At 43.9% G+C, this 19,075-nt stretch overlaps 1 protein-coding gene across 1 annotated transcript in view; it reads right to left on the bottom strand.

Annotated features, from left to right (window-relative positions):
- The window catches only part of LOC140106908 (uncharacterized), an 82,984-nt gene that overhangs the window by 13,557 nt on the left and 50,352 nt on the right, over positions 1-19,075 (bottom strand). The window contains exon 7 of the mRNA XM_072131546.1: positions 18,052-18,360. Coding sequence (XP_071987647.1) covers positions 18,052-18,360 — 309 coding nt within the window. The remainder of the gene's footprint in view (positions 1-18,051; positions 18,361-19,075) is intronic.

Here is a 19,075-nt window from a genome sequence, read left to right as displayed (position 1 = left end):
ATATGGAGTCAGCCACGTGTGATATAGAATAACAGAGGGGTCATATACAGTACAGTATGGAGTCAGCCACATGTGATATAGAATAACAGAGAGGTCATATACAGTACAGTATGGAGTCAGCCACGTGTGATATAGAATAACAGAGGGGTCATATACAGTACAGTATAGAGTCAGCCACATGTGATATAGAATAACAGAGAGGTCATATACAGTACAGTATGGAGTCAGCCTCATGTGATATAGAATAACAGAGAGGTCATATACAGTACAGTATGGAGTCAGCCACATGTGATATAGAATAACAGAGGGGTCATATACAGTACAGTATGGAGTCAGCCACATGTGATATAGAATAACAGAGGGGTCATATACAGTACAGTATGGAGTCAGCCACATGTGATATAGAATAACAGAGAGGTCATATACAGTACAGTATGGAGTCAGCCACGTGTGATATAGAATAACAGAGAGGTCATATACAGTACAGTATGGAGTCAGCCACGTGTGATATAGAATAACAGAGGGGTCATATACAGTACAGTATGGAGTCAGCCACATGTGATATAGAATAACAGAGAGGTCATATACAGTACAGTATGGAGTCAGCCACGTGTGATATAGAATAACAGAGGGGTCATATACAGTACAGTATGGAGTCAGCCACATGTGATATAGAATAACAGAGGGGTCATATACAGTACAGTATAGAGTCAGCCACGTGTGATATAGAATAACAGAGGGGTCATATACAGTACAGTATGGAGTCAGCCACGTGTGATATAGAATAACAGAGGAGTCATATACAGTACAGTATGGAGTCAGCCATGTGTGATATAGAATAACAGAGGGGTCATATACAGTACAGTATGGAGTCAGCCACGTGTGATATAGAATAACAGAGGGGTCATATACAGTACAGTATGGAGTCAGCCACATGTGATATAGAATAACAGAGAGGTCATATACAGTACAGTATGGAGTCAGCCACGTGTGATATAGAATAACAGAGAGGTCATATACAGTACAGTATGGAGTCAGCCACGTGTGATATAGAATAACAGAGGGGTCATATACAGTACAGTATGGAGTCAGCCACATGTGATATAGAATAACAGAGAGGTCATATACAGTACAGTATGGAGTCAGCCACGTGTGATATAGAATAACAGAGGGGTCATATACAGTACAGTATGGAGTCAGCCACATGTGATATAGAATAACAGAGAGGTCATATACAGTACAGTATGGAGTCAGCCACATGTGATATAGAATAACAGAGGGGTCATATACAGTACAGTATAGAGTCAGCCACGTGTGATATAGAATAACAGAGGACTCATATACAGTACAGTATGGAGTCAGCCACGTGTGATATAGAATAACAGAGGGGTCATATACAGTACAGTATGGAGTCAGCCACATGTGATATAGAATAACAGAGGGGTCATATACAGTACAGTATGGAGTCAGCCACATGTGATATAGAATAACAGAGGGGTCATATACAGTACAGTATAGAGTCAGCCACGTGTGATATAGAATAACAGAGGACTCATATACAGTACAGTATGGAGTCAGCCACGTGTGATATAGAATAACAGAGGGGTCATATACAGTACAGTATGGAGTCAGCCACGTGTGATATAGAATAACAGAGGAGTCATATACAGTACAGTATGGAGTCAGCCATGTGTGATATAGAATAAGAGGGGTCATATACAGTACAGTATGGAGTCAGCCACATGTGATATAGAATAACAGAGGGGTCATATACAGTACAGTATGGAGTTAGCCACATGTGATATAGAATAACAGAGAGGTCATATACAGTACAGTATGGAGTCAGCCACATGTGATATAGAATAACAGAGGGGTCATATACAGTACAGTATGGAGTCAGCCACATGTGATATAGAATAACAGAGGGGTCATATACAGTACAGTATGGAGTCAGCCATGTGTGATATAGAATAAAAGAGGGGCCATATACAGTACAGTATGGAGTCAGCCACGTGTGAGATAGAATAACAGAGGGGTCATATACAGTACAGTATGGAGTCAGCCATGTGTGATATAGAATAACAGAGGAGTCATATACAGTACAGTATGGAGTCAGCCATGTGTGATATAGAATAACGGGGGATATATACAGTACAGTATGGAGTCAGCCACGTATGATATAGAATAACAGAGGGATCATATACAGTACAGTATGGAGTCAGCCACGTGTGATATAGAATAACAGAGGTGTCATATACAGTACAGTATGGAGTCAGCTACGTGTGATATAGAATAACAGAGGGGTCATATACAGTACAGTATGGAGTCAGCCACATGTGATATAGAATAACAGAGGGATCATATGCAGTACAGTATAGAGTCAGCCACGTGTTATATAGAATAACAGAGAGGTCATATACAGTACAGTATGGAGTCAGCCACATGTGATATAGAATAACAGAGGGGTCATATACAGTACAGTATGGAGTCAGCCATGAGTGATATAGAAAAACAGAGGGATCATATACAGTACAGTATGGAGTCAGCCATGTGTGATATAGAATAACAGAGGAGTCATATACAGTACAGTATGGAGTCAGCCATGTGTGATATAGAATAACAGAGGAGTCATATACAGTACAGTATAGAGTCAGCCACGTGTTATATAGAATAACAGAGAGGTCATATACAGTACAGTATGGAGTCAGCCACATGTGATATAGAATAACAGAGGGGTCATATACAGTACAGTATGGAGTCAGCCATGTGTGATATAGAAAAACAGAGGGATCATATACAGTACAGTATGGAGTCAGCCATGTGTGATATAGAATAACAGAGGAGTCATATACAGTACAGTATGGAGTCAGCCATGTGTGATATAGAATAACAGAGGGGTCATATACAGTACAGTATGGAGTCAGCCACGTGTGATATAGAATAACAGAGGAGTCATATACAGTACAGTATGGAGTCAGCCATGTGTGATATAGAATAACAGAGGGGTCATATACAGTACAGTATGGAGTCAGCCACGTGTGATATAGAATAACAGAGGGGTCATATACAGTACAGTATGGAGTCAGCCACATGTGATATAGAATAACAGAGAGGTCATATACAGTACAGTATGGAGTCAGCCACGTGTGATATAGAATAACAGAGAGGTCATATACAGTACAGTATGGAGTCAGCCACGTGTGATATAGAATAACAGAGGGGTCATATACAGTACAGTATGGAGTCAGCCACATGTGATATAGAATAACAGAGAGGTCATATACAGTACAGTATGGAGTCAGCCACGTGTGATATAGAATAACAGAGGGGTCATATACAGTACAGTATGGAGTCAGCCACATGTGATATAGAATAACAGAGAGGTCATATACAGTACAGTATGGAGTCAGCCACATGTGATATAGAATAACAGAGAGGTCATATACAGTACAGTATGGAGTCAGCCACATGTGATATAGAATAACAGAGGGGTCATATACAGTACAGTATGGAGTCAGCCACATGTGATATAGAATAACAGAGGGGTCATATACAGTACAGTATGGAGTCAGCCACATGTGATATAGAATAACAGAGAGGTCATATACAGTACAGTATGGAGTCAGCCACGTGTGATATAGAATAACAGAGAGGTCATATACAGTACAGTATGGAGTCAGCCACGTGTGATATAGAATAACAGAGGGGTCATATACAGTACAGTATGGAGTCAGCCACATGTGATATAGAATAACAGAGAGGTCATATACAGTACAGTATGGAGTCAGCCACGTGTGATATAGAATAACAGAGGGGTCATATACAGTACAGTATGGAGTCAGCCACATGTGATATAGAATAACAGAGGGGTCATATACAGTACAGTATAGAGTCAGCCACGTGTGATATAGAATAACAGAGGGGTCATATACAGTACAGTATGGAGTCAGCCACGTGTGATATAGAATAACAGAGGAGTCATATACAGTACAGTATGGAGTCAGCCATGTGTGATATAGAATAACAGAGGGGTCATATACAGTACAGTATGGAGTCAGCCACGTGTGATATAGAATAACAGAGGGGTCATATACAGTACAGTATGGAGTCAGCCACATGTGATATAGAATAACAGAGAGGTCATATACAGTACAGTATGGAGTCAGCCACATGTGATATAGAATAACAGAGAGGTCATATACAGTACAGTATGGAGTCAGCCACGTGTGATATAGAATAACAGAGGGGTCATATACAGTACAGTATGGAGTCAGCCACATGTGATATAGAATAACAGAGGGGTCATATACAGTACAGTATAGAGTCAGCCACGTGTGATATAGAATAACAGAGGGGTCATATACAGTACAGTATGGAGTCAGCCACGTGTGATATAGAATAACAGAGGAGTCATATACAGTACAGTATGGAGTCAGCCATGTGTGATATAGAATAACAGAGGGGTCATATACAGTACAGTATGGAGTCAGCCACGTGTGATATAGAATAACAGAGGGGTCATATACAGTACAGTATGGAGTCAGCCACGTGTGATATAGAATAACAGAGGGGTCATATACAGTACAGTATGGAGTCAGCCACATGTGATATAGAATAACAGAGAGGTCATATACAGTACAGTATGGAGTCAGCCACGTGTGATATAGAATAACAGAGGGGTCATATACAGTACAGTATGGAGTCAGCCACATGTGACATAGAATAACAGAGAGGTCATATAAAGTACAGTATGGAGTCAGCCACATGTGATATAGAATAACAGAGAGGTCATATACAGTACAGTATGGAGTCAGCCACATGTGATATAGAATAACAGAGGGGTCATATACAGTACAGTATGGAGTCAGCCACATGTGATATAGAATAACAGAGGGGTCATATACAGTACAGTATAGAGTCAGCCACGTGTGATATAGAATAACAGAGGGGTCATATACAGTACAGTATAGAGTCAGCCACGTGTGATATAGAATAACAGAGGAGTCATATACAGTACAGTATGGAGTCAGCCACGTGTGATATAGAATAACAGAGGGGTCATATACAGTACAGTATGGAGTCAGCCACGTGTGATATAGAATAACAGAGGAGTCATATACAGTACAGTATGGAGTCAGCCATGTGTGATATAGAATAAGAGGGGTCATATACAGTACAGTATGGAGTCAGCCATGTGTGATATAGAATAACAGAGGGGTCATATACAGTACAGTATGGAGTCAGCCACATGTGATATAGAATAACAGAGGGGTCATATACAGTACAGTATGGAGTTAGCCACATGTGATATAGAATAAAAGAGAGGTCATATACAGTACAGTATGGAGTCAGCCACATGTGATATAGAATAACAGAGGGGTCATATACAGTACAGTATGGAGTCAGCCACATGTGATATAGAATAACAGAGGGGTCATATACAGTACAGTATGGAGTCAGCCATGTGTGATATAGAATAACAGAGGGGCCATATACAGTACAGTATGGAGTCAGCCACGTGTGAGATAGAATAACAGAGGGGTCATATACAGTACAGTATGGAGTCAGCCATGTGTGATATAGAATAACAGAGGAGTCATATACAGTACAGTATGGAGTCAGCCATGTGTGATATAGAATAACGGGGGATATATACAGTACAGTATGGAGTCAGCCACGTATGATATAGAATAACAGAGGGATCATATACAGTACAGTATGGAGTCAGCCACGTGTGATATAGAATAACAGAGGTGTCATATACAGTACAGTATGGAGTCAGCTACGTGTGATATAGAATAACAGAGGGGTCATATACAGTACAGTATGGAGTCAGCCATGTGTGATATAGAATAACAGGAGTCATATACAGTACAGTATGGAGTCAGCCACATGTGATATAGAATAACAGAGGGATCATATGCAGTACAGTATAGAGTCAGCCACGTGTTATATAGAATAACAGAGAGGTCATATACAGTACAGTATGGAGTCAGCCACATGTGATATAGAATAACAGAGGGGTCATATACAGTACAGTATGGAGTCAGCCATGAGTGATATAGAAAAACAGAGGGATCATATACAGTACAGTATGGAGTCAGCCATGTGTGATATAGAATAACAGAGGAGTCATATACAGTACAGTATAGAGTCAGCCACGTGTTATATAGAATAACAGAGAGGTCATATACAGTACAGTATGGAGTCAGCCACATGTGATATAGAATAACAGAGGGGTCATATACAGTACAGTATGGAGTCAGCCATGTGTGATATAGAAAAACAGAGGGATCATATACAGTACAGTATGGAGTCAGCCATGTGTGATATAGAATAACAGAGGAGTCATATACAGTACAGTATGGAGTAAGCCATGTGTGATATAGAATAACAGAGGGGTCATATACAGTACAGTATGGAGTCAGCCACATGTGATATAGAATAACAGAGGAGTCATATACAGTACAGTATGGAGTCAGCCATGTGTGATATAGAATAACAGAGGGGTCATATACAGTACAGTATGGAGTCAGCCACGTGTGATATAGAATAACAGAGGGGTCATATACAGTACAGTATGGAGTCAGCCACATGTGATATAGAATAACAGAGAGGTCATATACAGTACAGTATGGAGTCAGACACATGTAATATAGAATAACATAGGGGTCATATACAGTACAGTATGGAGTCAGCCACATGTGATATAGAATAACAGAGAGGTCATATACAGTACAGTATGGAGTCAGCCACGTGTGATATAGAATAACAGAGAGGTCATATACAGTACAGTATGGAGTCAGCCACGTGTGATATAGAATAACAGAGGGGTCATATACAGTACAGTATGGAGTCAGCCACATGTGATATAGAATAACAGAGAGGTCATATACAGTACAGTATGGAGTCAGCCACGTGTGATATAGAATAACAGAGGGGTCATATACAGTTTAGTATGGAGTCAGCCACATGTGATATAGAATAACAGAGGGGTCATATACAGTACAGTATAGAGTCAGCCACGTGTGATATAGAATAACAGAGGGGTCATATACAGTACAGTATGGAGTCAGCCACGTGTGATATAGAATAACAGAGGAGTCATATACAGTACAGTATGGAGTCAGCCATGTGTGATATAGAATAACAGAGGGGTCATATACAGTACAGTATGGAGTCAGCCACGTGTGATATAGAATAACAGAGGGGTCATATACAGTACAGTATGGAGTCAGCCACATGTGATATAGAATAACAGAGAGGTCATATACAGTACAGTATGGAGTCAGCCACATGTGATATAGAATAACAGAGAGGTCATATACAGTACAGTATGGAGTCAGCCACGTGTGATATAGAATAACAGAGGGGTCATATACAGTACAGTATGGAGTCAGCCACGTGTGATATAGAATAACAGAGGAGTCATATACAGTACAGTATGGAGTCAGCCATGTGTGATATAGAATAACAGAGGGGTCATATACAGTACAGTATGGAGTCAGCCACGTGTGATATAGAATAACAGAGGGGTCATATACAGTACAGTATGGAGTCAGCCACATGTGATATAGAATAACAGAGAGGTCATATACAGTACAGTATGGAGTCAGCCACGTGTGATATAGAATAACAGAGAGGTCATATACAGTACAGTATGGAGTCAGACACATGTGATATAGAATAACAGAGAGGTCATATACAGTACAGTATGGAGTCAGCCACGTGTGATATAGAATAACAGAGGGGTCATATACAGTACAGTATGGAGTCAGCCACATGTGATATAGAATAACAGAGGGGTCATATACAGTACAGTATGGAGTCAGCCACGTGTGATATAGAATAACAGAGGTGTCATATACAGTACAGTATGGAGTCAGCTACGTGTGATATAGAATAACAGAGGGGTCATATACAGTACAGTATGGAGTCAGCCATGTGTGATATAGAATAACAGGAGTCATATACAGTACAGTATGGAGTCAGCCACATGTGATATAGAATAACAGAGGGATCATATGCAGTACAGTATAGAGTCAGCCACGTGTTATATAGAATAACAGAGAGGTCATATACAGTACAGTATGGAGTCAGCCACATGTGATATAGAATAACAGAGGGGTCATATACAGTACAGTATGGAGTCAGCCATGAGTGATATAGAAAAACAGAGGGATCATATACAGTACAGTATGGAGTCAGCCATGTGTGATATAGAATAACAGAGGAGTCATATACAGTACAGTATGGAGTCAGCCATGTGTGATATAGAATAACAGAGGAGTCATATACAGTACAGTATAGAGTCAGCCACGTGTTATATAGAATAACAGAGAGGTCATATACAGTACAGTATGGAGTCAGCCATGTGTGATATAGAAAAACAGAGGGATCATATACAGTACAGAATGGAGTCAGCCATGTGTGATATAGAATAACGGGGGATATATACAGTTCAGTATGAAGTCAGCCACGTGTGATATAGAATAACAGGAGTCATATACAGTACAGTATGGAGTCAGCCATGTGTGATATAGAATAACGGGGGATATATACAGTATAGTATGGAGTCAGCCACATGTGATATAGAATAACAGGAGTCATATACAGTACAGTGCGGAGTCAGCCATGTGTGATATAGAATAACAGAAGGGTCATATACAGTACAGTATGGAGTCAGCCACGTGTGATATAGAATAACAGAGGGGTCATATACAGTACAGTATGGAGTCAGCCACGTGTGATTTAGAATAACAGAGGGGTCATATACAGTATAGTATGGAGTCAGCCACGTGTGATATAGAATAACAGAGGGGTCATATACAGTACAGTATGGAGTCAGCCATGTGTGATATAGAATAACGGGGGATATATACAGTTCAGTATGAAGTCAGCCACGTGTGATATAGAATAACAGAGGGGTCATATACAGTATAGTATGGAGTCAGCCACGTGTGATATAGAATAACAGAGGGGTCATATACAGTACAGTATGGAGTCAGCCATGTGTGATATAGAATAACAGAGGAGTCATATACAGTACAGTATGGAGTCAGCCATGTGTGATATAGAATAACGGGGGATATATACAGTTCAGTATGAAGTCAGCCACGTGTGATATAGAATAACAGGAGTCATATACAGTACAGTATGGAGTCAGCCATGTGTGATATAGAATAACGGGGGATATATACAGTTCTGTAGGAAGTCAGCCACGTGTGATATAGAATAACAGAGGGGTCATATACAGTACAGTATGGAGTCATCCACATGTCATATAGAATAACAGAGGGGGTCATATACAGTACAGTATGGAGTCAGCCATGTGTGATATAGAATAACAGGGGTCATATACAGTACAGTAAGGAGTCAGCCACGTGTGATATAGAATAACAGGGGTCATATACAGTACAGTATGGAGTCAGACACGTGTGATATAGAATAACAGAAGGGTCATATACAGTACAGTATGGAGTCAGCCACGTGTGATATAGAATTACAGGGGTCATATACAGTACAGTATGGAGTCAGCCATGTGTGATATAGAATAACGGGGGATATATACAGTACAGTATGAAGTCAGCCACGTGTGATATAGAATAACAGGAGTCATATACAGTACAGTATGGAGTCAGCCATGTGTGATATAGAATAACGGGGGATATATACAGTACAGTATGAAGTCAGCCACGTGTGATATAGAATAACAGAGGAGTCATATACAGTACAGTATGGAGTCAGCCACATGTGATATAGAATAACAGAGGAGTCATATACAGTACAGTATGGAGTCAGCCACGTGTGATATAGAATAACAGAGGGGTCATATACAGTACAGTATGGAGTCATCCACATGTCATATAGAATAACAGAGGGGGTCATATACAGTACAGTATGGAGTCAGCCATGTGTGATATAGAATAACAGGGCTCATATACAGTACAGTAAGGAGTCAGCCACGTGTGATATAGAATAACAGGGGTCATATACAGTACAGTATGGAGTCAGCCACGTGTGATATAGAATAACAGAGGAGTCATATACTGTACAGTATGGAGTCAGCGACATGTGATATAGAATAACAGAGGGGTCATATACAGTACAGTATGGAGTCAGCCATGTGTGATATAGAATAACAGAGGGGTCATATACAGTACAGTATGGAGTCAGCTACTTGTGATATAGAATAACAGAGGGGTCATATACAGTACAGTATGGAGTCGGCCATGTGTGATATAGAATAACAGAGGGGTCATTTACAGTACAGTATGGAGTCAGCCACGTGTGATATAGAATAACAGAGGGGTCATTTACAGTACACTATGGAGTCGGCCATGTGTGATCTAGAATAACAGGGGTCATATACAGTACAGTATGGAGGCAGCCATGTGTGATATAGAATAACAGAGGGGTCATATACAGTACAGTATGGAGTCAGCCACATGTGATATAGAATAACAGAGGGGTCATATACAGTACAGTATGGAGTCAGCCACGTGTGATATAGAATAACAGAGGGGTCATATACAGTACAGTATGGAGTCAGCCACATGTGATATAGAATAACAGAGGAGTCATATACAGTACAGTATGGAGTCAGCCATGTGTGATCTAGAATAACAGGGGTCATATACAGTACAGTATAGAGGCAGCCATGTGTGATATAGAATGACAGAGGGGTCATATACAGTACAGTATGGAGTCAGCCACGTGTGATATAGAATAACAGAGGGGTCATGTACAGTATGGAGTCAGCCACGTGTGATATAGAATAACAGAGGGGTCATATACAGTGCAATATGGAGTCAGCAATGTGTGATATAGAATAACAGAGGGGTCATATGGAGTCAGCCACATGAGATATAGAATAACAAAGGGGTCATATACAGTACAGTATGGAGTCAGCCATGTGTGATATAGAATAACAGAGGGGTCATATACAGTACTGTATGGAGTCAGCCACGTGTGATATAAAATAACAGAGGGGTCATATACAGTACAGTATGGCGTCAGCCATGTGTGATATAGAAGAATAGAGGAGTCATATACAGTACTGTATGGAGTCAGCCACGTGTGATATAGAATAACAGAGGGGTCATATACAGTACAGTATGGAGTCAGCCATGTGTGATATAGAATAACAGAGGGGTCATATACAGTACAGTATGGAGTCAGCCACGTGTGATATAGGAGTCATATATAGTACATATGGAGTCAGCCACGTGTGATATAGAAGAACAGAGGAGTCATATACAGTACAGTATGGAGTCAGCCACGTGTGATATAGAATAACAGGAGTCATATACAGTACAGTATGGAGTCAGCCACGTGTGATATAGAATAACAGGAGTCATATACAGTACAGTATGGAGTCAGCCACGTGTGATCTAGAATAACAGGGGTCATATACAGTACAGTATGGAGGCAGCCATGTGTGATATAGAATAACAGAGGGGTCATATACAGTACAGTATGGAGTCAGCCACGTGTGATATAGAATAACAGAGGGGTCATGTACAGTATAGAGTCAGCCACGTGTGATATAGAATAACAGAGGGGTCATATACAGTGCAGTATGGAGTCAGCAATGTGTGATATAGAATAACAGAGGGGTCATATGGAGTCAGCCACATGAGATATAGAATAACAAAGGGGTCATATACAGTACAGTATGGAGTCAGCCATGTGTGATATAGAATAACAGAGGGGTCATATACAGTACTGTATGGAGTCAGCCACGTGTGATATAAAATAACAGAGGGGTCATATACAGTACAGTATGGCGTCAGCCATGTGTGATATAGAAGAATAGAGGAGTCATATACAGTACTGTATGGAGTCAGCCACGTGTGATATAGAATAACAGAGGGGTCATATACAGTACAGTATGGAGTCAGCCATGTGTGATATAGAATAACAGAGGGGTCATATACAGTACAGTATGGAGTCAGCCACGTGTGATATAGGAGTCATATATAGTACATATGGAGTCAGCCACGTGTGATATAGAAGAACAGAGGAGTCATATACAGTACAGTATGGAGTCAGCCACGTGTGATATAGAATAACAGGAGTCATATACAGTACAGTATGGAGTCAGCCACGTGTGATCTAGAATAACAGGGGTCATATACAGTACAGTATGGAGGCAGCCATATGTGATATAGAATAACAGAGGGGTCATATACAGTACAGTATGGAGTCAGCCATGTGTGATATAGAATAACAGAGGGGTCATGTACAGTAGGGAGTCAGCCACGTGTGATATAGAATAACAGAGGGGTCATATACAGTGCAGTATGGAGTCAGCAATGTGTGATATAGAATAACAGAGGGGTCATATGGAGTCAGCCACATGGGATATAGAATAACAAAGGGGTCATATACAGTACAGTATGGAGTCAGCCATGTGTGATATAGAATAACAGAGGGGTCATATACAGTACTGTATGGAGTCAGCCCTGTGTGATATAAAATAACAGAGGGGTCATATACAGTACAGTATGGAGTCAGCCATGTGTGATATAGAATAACAGAGGAGTCATATACAGTACTGTATGGAGTCAGCCACGTGTGATATAGAATAACAGAGGGGTCATATACAGTACAGTATGGAGTCAGCCATGTGTGATATAGAATAACAGAGGGGTCATATACAGTACAGTATGGAGTCAGCCACATGTGATATAGAATAACAGAGGGGTCATATACAGTACAGTATGGAGTCAGCCACGTGTGATATAGAATAACAGAGGAGTCATATACAGTACAGTATGGAGTCAGCCATGTGTCTCCTCTGTCTCTTCTGTCTCCCCTGTCTCTTCTGTCTCCCCTGTCCCTTCTGTCTCCCCTGTCTCTTCTGTCTCCCCTGTCCCTTCTGTCTCCCCTGTCCCTTCTGTCTCCCCTGTCTCTTCTGTCTCTTCTGTTTTTTCTGTCTCCCCTGTCTCTTCTGTCTCCCCTGTCCCTTCTGTCTCCCTCGTCCCTTCTGTCTCCCCTGTCTCTTGTGTCTCCCCTGTCTCTTGTGTCTCCCCTGTCTCCTCTGTCTCCCCTGTCTCTTCTGTCTCCCTGTCTCTTCTGTCTCCCCTGTCTCTTCTGTCTCACCTGTCTCTTCTGTCTCCCCTGTTTCTTCTGTCTCCTCTGTCTCTTCTGTCTCCCCTGTTTTTTCTGTCTCCCCTGTCTCTTCTGTCTCCCCTATCTCCCCTGTCTCCTCTGTCTCTTCTGTCTCCCCTGTTTCTTCTGTCTCCCCTGTCTCTTCTGTCTCCCCTATCTCCCCTGTCTCTTCTGTCTCCCCTGTCCCTTCTGTCTCCCCTTTCTCTTCTGTCTCCCCTGTCTCTTCTGTCTCCCCTGTTTCTTCTGTCTCCCCTGTCTCTTCTGTTTTTTCTGTCTCCCCTGTCTCTTCTGTCTCCCCTGTCTCTTGTGTCTCCCCTGTCTCCTCTGTCTCCCCTGTCTCTTCTGTCTCCCCTGTTTTTTTCTGTCTCCCCTGTTTCTTCTGTCTCTTCTGTCTCCCCTGTTTTTTCTGTCTCCCCTGTCTCTTCTGTCTCCCCTATCTCTTCTGTCTCTTCTGTCTCCCCTGTTTTTTCTGTCTCCCCTGTCTCTTCTGTCTCCCCTGTCTCTTCTGTCTCCCCTGTCTCCTCTGTCTCTTCTGTCTCCCCTGTCTCTTCTGTCTCCCCTGTCTTTTCTGTCTCCCCTGTTTCTTCTGTCTCTTCTGTCTCCCCTGTTTTTTCTGTCTCCCCTGTCTCTTCTGTCTCCCCTATCTCTTCTGTCTCCCCTATCTCTTCTGTCTCTTCTGTCTCCCTTGTCTCTTCTGTCTCCCCTGTCTCTTCTGTCTCCCCTGTCTCCTCTGTCTCTTCTGTCTCCCCTGTCTCTTGTGTCTCTTCTGTCTCCCCTGTCTCTTCTGTCTCCCCTGTCTCTTCTGTCTCTTCTGTCTCCCCTATCTCCCCTGTCTCTTTTGTCTCCCCTGTTTTTTCTGTCTCCCCTGTCTCTTCTGTCTCCCCTGTCTCTTCTGTCTCCCCTGTCTCCTCTGTCTCTTCTGTCTCCCCTGTCTCTTCTGTCTCCCCTGTTTCTTCTGTCTCCCCTGTCTCTTCTGTCTCCCCTGTCTCCCCTGTCTTTTCTGTCTCCCCTGTTTCTTCTGTCTCTTCTGTCTCCCCTGTTATTTCTGTCTCCCCTGTCTCTTCTGTCTCCCCTATCTCTTCTGTCTCTTCTGTCTCCCCTGTTTTTTCTGTCTCCCCTGTCTCTTCTGTCTCCCCTGTCTCTTCTGTCTCCCCTGTCTCCTCTGTCTCTTCTGTCTCCCCTGTCTCTTGTGTCTCTTCTGTCTCCCCTGTCTTTTCTGTCTCCCCTGTTTCTTCTGTCTCTTCTGTCTCCCCTGTTTTTTCTGTCTCCCCTGTCTCTTCTGTCTCCCCTATCTCTTCTGTCTCCCCTATCTCTTCTGTCTCTTCTGTCTCTTCTGTCTCCCCTGTCTCCTCTGTCTCTTCTGTCTCCCCTGTCTCTTGTGTCTCTTCTGTCTCCCCTGTCTCTTCTGCCTCTTCTGTCTCCCCTGTCTCTTCTGTCACCCCTATCTCCCCTGTCTCTTTTGTCTCCCCTGTTTTTTCTGTCTCCCCTGTCTCTTCTGTCTCCCCTGTCTCCTCTGTCTCTTCTGTCTCCCCTGTCTCTTGTGTCTCTTCTGTCTCCCCTGTCTCTTCTGTCTCCCCTGTCTCTTCTGTCACCCCTGTTTTTTCTGTCTCCCCTGTCTCTTCTGTCTCCCCTGTCTCTTCTGTCACCCCTGTCTCTTCTGTCACCCCTGTTTTTTCTGTCTCCCTGTCTCTTCTGTTTCCCCTGTCTCCTCTGTCTCCCCTGTCTCTTCTGTTTCCCCTGTCTCTTCTGTCTCCCCTGTCTCTTCTGTTTCCCCTGTCTCTTCTGTCTCCCCTGTCTCTTCTGTCTCCCCTGTCTCTTCTGTCTCCTCTGTCTCTTCTGTCTCCCCTGTCTCTTGTATCTCTTCTTTCTCCCCTGTCTCTTCTGTCTCCCCTGTCTCTTCTGTCTCCCCTGTATCTTCTGTCTCCCCTGTTTCTTCTGTCTCCCCTGTCTTTTCTGTCTCCCCTGTCTCTTCTGTCTCCCCTGTTTCTTCTGTCTCCTCTGTCTCTTCTGTCTCCCCTGTTTTTTCTGTCTCCCCTGTCTCTTCTGTCTCCCCTATCTCTTCTGTCTCTTGTGTCTCCCCTGTCTCTTGTGTCTCCCCTGTCTCTTGTGTCTCCCCTGTTTCTTCTGTCTCCCCTGTCTCTTCTGTCTCCCCTGTTTCTTCTGTCTCCTTTGTCTCTTCTGTCTCCCCTGTCTCCTCTGTTTTTTCTGTCTCCCCTGTCTCTTCTGTTTCCCCTATCTCCCCTGTCTCTTCTGTCTCCCCTGTCTCTTCTGTCTCCCCTGTTTCTTCTGTCTCCTTTGTCTCTTCTGTCTCCCCTGTCTCCTCTGTTTTTTCTGTCTCCCCTGTCTCTTCTGTTTCCCCTATCTCCCCTGTCTCTTCTGTCTCCCCTGTCTCTTCTGTCTCCCCTGTCTTTTCTGTCTCCCCTGTCTCTTCTGTCTCCCCTGTCTCTTATATCTCCTCTGTCTCTTCTGTCTCCCCTGTCTCCTCTGTTTTTTCTGTCGCCCCTGTCTCTTCTGTCTCCCCTATCTCCCCTGTCTCTTCTGTCTCCCCTATCTCTTCTGTCTCTTCTGTCTCCCCTGTCTCTTCTTTCTCCACTGTCTCTTGTGTCTCCCCTGTCTCTTGTGTCTCCCCTGTATACCCTGTCTCCCCTGTCTCTTCTGTCTCCCCTGTCTCTTGTGTCTCCCCTGTCTCTTCTGTCTCCCCTGTCTCTTGTGTCGTTTCTGTCTCCTCTGTCTCCCCTGTCTCTTCTGTCTCCCCTGTCTCTTCAGTTTCCCCTATCTCCCCTGTCTCTTTTGTCTCCCCTGTCTCTTCTGTCTCCCCTGTCTCTTCTGTCTCCCCTGTCTCTTGTGTCTCCCCTGTCTCTTGTGTCTCCCCTGTCTCTTCTGTCTCCGCTGTCTCTTCTGTCTCCCCTGTCTCTTCTGTCTCCCCTGTCTCTTCTGTCTCCCCTGTTTCTTCTGTCTCCCCTGTCTTTTCTGTCTCCCCTGTTTCTTCTGTCTCCTTTTTCTCTTCTGTCTCCCCTGTTTTTTCTGTCTCCCTGTCTCTTCTGTTTCCCCTATCTCCCCTGTCTCTTCTGTCTCCCCTGTCTCTTCTGTCTCCCCTGTTTTTTCTGTCTCCCCTGTCTCTTCTGTCTCCCCTGTCTCTTCTGTCTCCCCTGTCTCCTCTGTCTCTTCTGTCTCCCCTGTCTCTTGTGTCTCTTCTGTCTCCCCTGTCTCCCCTGTCTCTTCTGTCACCCCTGTTTTTTCTGTCTCCCCTGTCTCTTCTGTCTCCCCTGCCTCTTCTGTCACCCCTGTTTTTTCTGTCTCCCTGTCTCTTCTGTTTCCCCTATCTCCCCTGTCTCTTCTGTCTCCCCTGTCTCTTCTGTCTCCTCTGTCTCTTCTGTCTCCCCTGTCTCTTGTGTCTATTCTGTCACCCCTGTCTCTTCTGTCTCCCCTGTCTCTTCTGTCTCTTCTGTCTCCCCTGTTTCTTCTGTCTCCCCTGTCTTTTCTGTCTCCCCTGTTTCTTCTGTCTCCTCTGTCTCTTCTGTCTCCCCTGTCTCTTCTGTCTCCCCTGTCTCTTCTGTCTCCCCTGTCTCTTCTGTCTCCCCTGTTTCTTCTGTCTCCCCTGTCTTTTCTGTCTCCCCTGTCTCCCCTGTTTCTTCTGTCTCCTTTTTCTCTTCTGTCTCCCCTGTTTTTTCTGTCTCCCCTGTCTCTTCTGTCTCTCCTATCTCCCCTGTCTCTTCTGTCTCCCTTGTCTCTTATGTCTCCCCTGTCTCTTCTGTCTCCCCTGTCTCTTCTGTCTCCCCTGTCTCTTCTGTCTCCCCTGTTTCTTCTGTCTCCCCTGTCTCTTCTGCCTCCCCTGTCTCTTCTGTCTCCTCTGTCTTCCCTGTCTCTTCTGTCTCCCCTGTCTCTTCTGTCTCCCCTGTCTCTTCTGTCTCCCGTTTCCTCTGTCTCTTCTGTCTCCCCTTTCTCTTCTGTCTCCCTTGTCTCTTATGTCTCCCCTTGTCTCCCTTGTCTCTTCTGTCTCCTCTGTCTCCCCTGTTTCTTCTGTCTCCCCTGTCTCTTCTGTCTCCCCTGTCTCTTCTGTCTCCTCTGTCTTCCCTGTCTCCCCTATCTCTTTTGTCTCCCCTGTCTCTTCTGTCTGCCCTGTCTCTTCTGTCTCCCGTTTCCTCTGTCTCTTCTGTCTCCCCTTTCTCTTCTGTCTCCCTTGTCTCTTATGTCTCCCCTGTCTCCCTTGTCTCTTCTGTCTCCTCTGTCTCCCCTGTTTCTTCTTTCTCCCCTGTCTCTTCTGCCTCCCCTGTCTCTTCTGTCTCCTCTGTCTTCCCTGTCTCCCCTATCTCTTCTGTCTCCTCTGTCTCCCCTGTTTCTTCTGTCTCCCCTGTCTCTTCTGTCTCCCCTGTCTCTTCTGTCTCCTCTGTCTTCCCTGTCTCCCCTATCTCTTCTGTCTCCCCTGTCTCTTCTGTTTTTTTTCTCTCTCTCCTTGCCCCCCCTGTCCCCTGTCTCTTCTGTCTCCCCTGTTTCCTCTGTCTCCCCTGTCTCCTCTGTCTCCCCTGTCTCTTCTGTCTCCCCTGTTTCCTCTGTCTCCCCTGTCTCTTCTGTCTCCCCTGTTTCTTCTGTCTCCCCTGTCTCCCCTGTCTCCTCTGTCTCCCCTGTCTCTTCTGTCTCCCCTGTTTCCTCTGTCTCCCCTGTCTCCTCTGTCTCCCCTGTCTCTGTCATTAATAATATATCAGATTAGTCGTCAGTTGTCCTTTGAGTCTCCAGAATGTTCTTTGTGTCCTAAAGAACTGAGCAGCTTTTTACCCCTTTTTTTCCTTTTCTTCCATTATCTTGTATTATTGTATTAATCACCTGTTCCCTTTTCTGGATAATATCTGTCAAATTTTTATTAAAAAAAAGGAAGCAGAAATATCTAATGTGGATGTGACTGTAGGACCAGTGATAATTGTATGAGTGGCCGCTCACCTAGAACATCCAGGGTCCACATGGCTGATCTCTGGGATCCTGTACTTTCATGTCTCACATCACACATGAATGTCTTTCCTTGGTCCATCATTGTAGGGGTGTAACTCATGGTGCTGATGAGGTGGCAAAGGCCGGACTGGTCAGGTAGGACATCACTGATGATAGACTCCAGTATCTCTCTATCTTCTGTAGACCATGTGACCTCAAAAGTTGGCGGGTAAAATGAATGGATCTTACAGGACAACTTCATCACCTCCCCTGCATGGACCTTGTCCTGTGCCGACTTTATAGGATCCAGTACAGGAACAGCTAAGGGAACATCACACAGAGGAATCAGCAGTATATCATCACACAGAGGAATCAGCAGGATATCATCACACAGAGGAATCAGGCAGGATATCATCACACAGAGGAATCAGCAGAATATCATCACACAGAGGAATCAGCAGGATATTATCACACAGAGGAATCAGGCAGGATATCATCACACAGAAAAATCAGCAGATATCATCACACAGAGGAATCCGGCAGGATATCATCACACAGAGGAATGAGGCAGAATATCATCACACAGAGGAATCCGGCAGGATATCATCACACAGAGGAATGAGGCAGGATATCATCACACAGAGGAATCAGGCAGGATATCATCACACAGAGGAATCCGGCAGGATATCATCACACAGAGGAATGAGGCAGGATATCATCACACAGAGGAATCAGGCAGAATATCATCATACAGAGGAATCAGGCAGAATATCATCACACAGAGGAATCCGGCAGGATATCATCACACAGAGGAATCCGGCAGGATATCATCACACAGAGGAATCAGGCAGGATATCATCACACAGAGGAATGAGGCAGGATATCATCACACAGAGGAATCAGGCAGAATATCATCACACAGAGGAATCAGGCAGGATATCATCACACAGAGGAATCAGGCAGGATATCATCACACAGAGGAATCAGCAGGATATCATCACACAGAGGAATCAGGCAGGATATCATCACACAGAGG

The sequence above is a fragment of the Engystomops pustulosus genome, unplaced genomic scaffold, assembly GCF_040894005.1.
Source record: "Engystomops pustulosus unplaced genomic scaffold, aEngPut4.maternal MAT_SCAFFOLD_87, whole genome shotgun sequence".
NCBI classification, from domain to species: domain Eukaryota; kingdom Metazoa; phylum Chordata; class Amphibia; order Anura; family Leptodactylidae; genus Engystomops; species Engystomops pustulosus.
The sequence above is the reverse complement of the archived record's forward strand: the minus strand, read 5'-3'. Positions and strand labels throughout refer to the sequence as shown.